Source organism: Pteropus vampyrus, unplaced genomic scaffold (assembly GCF_000151845.1).
Source record: "Pteropus vampyrus isolate Shadow unplaced genomic scaffold, Pvam_2.0 Scaffold226, whole genome shotgun sequence".
NCBI lineage: Eukaryota > Metazoa > Chordata > Mammalia > Chiroptera > Pteropodidae > Pteropus > Pteropus vampyrus.
In genome coordinates this window covers 998,072-1,002,289 of record NW_011889007.1, presented here as the reverse complement: position 1 = coordinate 1,002,289, position 4,218 = coordinate 998,072, and the positions used below count along the sequence as shown (strand labels likewise).

Below are 4,218 nucleotides of genomic sequence, written 5' to 3'. Positions count from 1 at the left end.
ACCTGATCGAGTCAACAGAATCGCTGCGAGGATTTTCTAAGTTTACACTACTCTCAGAACAGCGCCTGGCATGGAGTGAGCGTGCAACGGAAGTGAACTGTTACCGTTGCATTCTTTTGAGGAAAAAAACAAAACAGCTTTATAGAGGGATAATTGACACACAATGAACTGCACAGTTTAAAGGGTATGATCTGACACATGCTGACATGTGTCGATACCTGTGAAACCGTCACCACCGTCAAGACAGTGAACATTTTCATCTCCCCCCAGAGTTCCCACGTGTCGCTAGGTTTCTACCCATCCTTAGGTAACCGCTGATCCTGCTTTCGGTCCCTGCGGATAAGTTTGCATTTTTTAGGGTTTTCTATAAAGGGAATCTTTTAGCATGTGTTCCCATTTCTTTTCTAACAGTGATCTAAATTACCATCAGCCTTGGACTTCATCCAGACATACAGAAGTGTCCCCCAAACACGCAGCCTTCCTTGAGGGAACCAAAACCCCAGCTCCCGCTTTACTCCCCAAACACGGAACTGTCACTGCTCTTTCCCGTACTTATTTAATTACCAAACATGGCTCTAGGCTCTCGACCAATATTAACTCATTTCATCTTCAGAACGACCCACGACGCAGGGACTATTACATCACACCCATTTTACAGATGAGGAAACTGAGGTTTGGAGACATTACATGTCTTGCCCAAGGTCACAGGGCCGGAATTTGGACCCAGGTCACTCCAAAGTCCCCGATCTCCACCCCTGCTCTCTGCTGCCCCCTTGGAAGTGACTGCAAGACTCCAGATGCCCTGCTGGTTAAGGTCTGCGTGCTAGACCTCTGGGTGCCACCCTGCCCCTGTGGGTCAAGAACCAAAACACCCCGAAGGCCACTGCCCAGAGCGAAGGGACTCTGATGTCGCTGTCGGCAGAGCCAGCACTTACGTTGTCATGGCTGAGCATCACCCCCTTGGGGTTGCCCGTGGTCCCGGAAGTGTACATGAGCACGGCACACTGATTGGCCTTCTGCCCTGCTATGATCTGGTCCAGCTGAGAATTGGGGATGCTATTGCCCAGTTCCATGAAGTCATCCCACTGGGGAAAGACAAGACAAGCGGAGCGTGGTGACTCGCGAGTGCGAGAAGTGGCGCCAAAACGCCAGAGTTCCCGTGGCCCCCCCCCCCCCCCCCCCCCCATCTTGTCCCATCAGCTTCTCCTAAAGCATGATTTTTCAGCCAGACGACAAGGCTTAAGATCGCCAGTCGTTTCAACTGGGAGGTTGCTGCCCGCGTCGAGGGCATGGCCGCCGGGATGCTACTCGCCGTCCTACCGCGCACAAGTGCCTGCTCCTCCACTCCCAGGCGGGCCACTCAAACTCCCCGTGCCTTGATTTCCTCGTTCGTGAGGCGAGAATATCAGGACCCAACTCCTTGGGTTGTTCTAAGCCGTAAATGAGTTAAGATATCTAAAACTCGTAGAACAGTGGAGTTCGATATTTGATCTCTGCCTTCGCAGATTTCACTCTGCACCTGGAACTTCTTGGTGACCAGGGGAACCGGGCTGACTCCACCCCCTACTCCAGAGGGCACCCCTGATTGGTTTAAGGCAGAGGGCGCCATCTGCCTGGGCCACAATGATTGGATTGGGTCTGGGCACGTGACCTCAGGTGGTCCAATCACGGTGAAGATCCGGGCTCTAGCTGGATCTTTAGCTGGACCTGAATGCGTGGAGCTGTAGCCCTAGGAGCCACTGGACTCTCTTAGGACTAGGAGGGTAAAGCAAGGCTAGAAACCAAGAGGGCAAAATGCACCTTGGGTCACATTTGAGCCCCTAGTTCCAGCCATGCCTGAAATCTACACCTTGGATTGTAGCTACATGAACCAACGAATTATCTTTTTCTCTTAAGCAACGCCCCGCCCCCCCCCCCCCAAAAAAGCCTCTCAAAGACCCGCTCGCTTCCCTTGTGAGGCCCAGCCTTCTCTCTCTGCGCATCTCCCACTGTCCCTTCCGGGTCCGCCCTCCCCTTCGCTCGCCTCCCACTTCCTTTGAGAGGCCATCTTGCTTCCCTTAGAGACGCCGCCCTCCCCTTTCTCTGTGCCCCCTCTCACACTTACAGAGTACAGGTTGTCTTTATTGTGCACATTCATTGGCAGCTTGTACTGGATGATGGCCTTCAGGGTCTCTATGCTGCTCTGTGGAATCTGAAAGAAAGTTCAGTGTGGGCCTCCTAGCAACCAGCCCTAGGAAAGACAAAGGTGGATGCATGTCCTAAGCTGTCTCCTACTGCAACCTCAGCCTCTTTTCACCCTCTCTTCTTTTCTGTGAAACATCACTCCTTGTCTTGACTGACACGAAAGCGTCTGGTTTTAGGTTCTTTGTGGTGGGTATCAGTAGCCTCCAACAATTAAAGGTGGATAACGACATCAGCTTCACTGAGACCGCATGTCTCAGGCTGAATTCTGCTGAACCGAGCGGTTGATCTGGCAGCTTGCACTGTGCAGCCAGAATTCAGCAAAACTTCTAGTTGGAGTCAGGCCACAAAAATCCTCCATGAACGTGGCTGGTACCTGGACAGGCTCAAAACTCTCTACCTACACCTAGAACTGTAAGGTTCAGGTAACCAGGGCTGCAGGATGCTTGTGCCCTGTTCGTACAAAGCAGGGCCTGGACGACGTTGCTAGGCAATCCAATGAGAAAGTCACTTCCAACATCCATTATGCTCATTACGATTGTAACCAAGTTTCTGGGGTGGACTGGAGAGAAAAGATGACAGAAGTGCTTGTCACAGCCGGACAAGAGTTTTCTAGAGGGAGGGAACACACTCCCCAAAAACCTGAAGCAGGCAGTAGCTGGGGATGTTTGAGGAATAGAAAAAGTCCAGGACGGCGAAGGGGGATGGAAGGGAGAGGGAGAAGGGAGGGGCAGGAGAGGGAGGTAGGGCCAGGTGGGCCACCTTGAAGGCAGCGTGAGGAGTTTGAGGCTTATTCTGAAGGAGGCGGGAAGCTTCCTCCAGCACTGCCAAGTTGGAGGACACGAGCCATGAGTAGCGCCCAGAATCAGATTCCCAAATGGGGCTGAACACCCAGTTTGGAAGGAGCGTGTCAGGAGCCTGGCTTTGCATCTTCCATACAGAGTGACCAGAACCAGAAGTCTCCCACAAACAGTACTTTCGGTGAAACTGTGAGAGAGAAATAATTCAGATATTGCTTTATGCACGTGGGGTCAAATTTCCCAGAGGCCAGGACAAGAAGCCATAGCAGTGAGGTTGGCACCGGGGGAAGGACGGGGCAAGTGGCATTTCTAACAGTGGAAAAACCCAGATCATAAGCCGGTCTTTGTTGGCAAGGTGGAGAAGCACCTCGCTTGTCACTCATCGGCCACCCCGAGCGTGGTCTGCTATGACCAGAGGAAACAGACATAGTAGAAGTACGAGGGAGCACAGAGTGTCGTGGGAGAAAAAAGCTCAAGGCTTGAGGCAGAAGTCTGTCCTGAACCAGGCCAGCTGGAAGGAGGCCTGGCAGCACGTGCTTTAATTCACCGAGGAGTCTGGAAAACCTGTGCTAATTTCAGAGGTGTTAAAATGCGGGGAAACATGGCCAATGGTGATGTGAAGATACCATCGACGGCAAGGCACATCTCGACTCCAGAGATGTTAAAAAGTGGAGAAATACTCGAAAGTGATGATGTATTAAAGAAACAGTCACAGTGGTCCCTAGGCTAGGTGGTGAATGTGGCCGTGTAGTGTCACCCCCCAAGTTCTCGGGACTCCCCTCTCTTTAGCATCTTCCTGCCAAAAGCTGGTTCAGAAAACTGCAGCTCGTTCGAACATAAGTAATTGGAAAAGTTTCTACAATGTTCGTACAAATTTACTACAAGAAAAAAAAAGAAATAAGACAGGAGTCAAATTTCAGTGTACACAAAGAAAAGTCACCACAAAGAAGGGAAATGTGCCAGCCAACACACCAACATAAAGTTCAACTTAATGAAGCAAACGCAGCCAGGAAGGAGGAACACAAAGCAAACATACAAGCGCTGAGGGGAGAGGGGGCCAGGCACTGGGGAGAGGTGAACCAGAAGGTGGCGGACTCAGGAAAGAACTAGAAGGGAAAGAGAAAAGCATTGCAGAAATGCAGAAAATTACGAGGCTCGAAATAATCATACTTCTAAAAGAAAAATAACAGTGGACTGTACATAAAATAATACGTAACCACATTTTTTAAATGGAGGC

The 4,218-nt window shown here is 50.9% G+C and overlaps 1 protein-coding gene across 1 annotated transcript in view; it reads right to left on the bottom strand.

Annotated features, from left to right (window-relative positions):
- The window catches only part of ACSBG2 (acyl-CoA synthetase bubblegum family member 2), a 24,647-nt gene that overhangs the window by 15,283 nt on the left and 5,146 nt on the right, over window positions 1-4,218 (bottom strand). The window contains exons 2-3 of the mRNA XM_023538600.1: window positions 2,105-2,191; window positions 903-1,085 (exon numbers count right to left, since the gene is read on the bottom strand). Coding sequence (XP_023394368.1) covers window positions 903-1,085; window positions 2,105-2,191 — 270 coding nt within the window. The remainder of the gene's footprint in view (window positions 1-902; window positions 1,086-2,104; window positions 2,192-4,218) is intronic.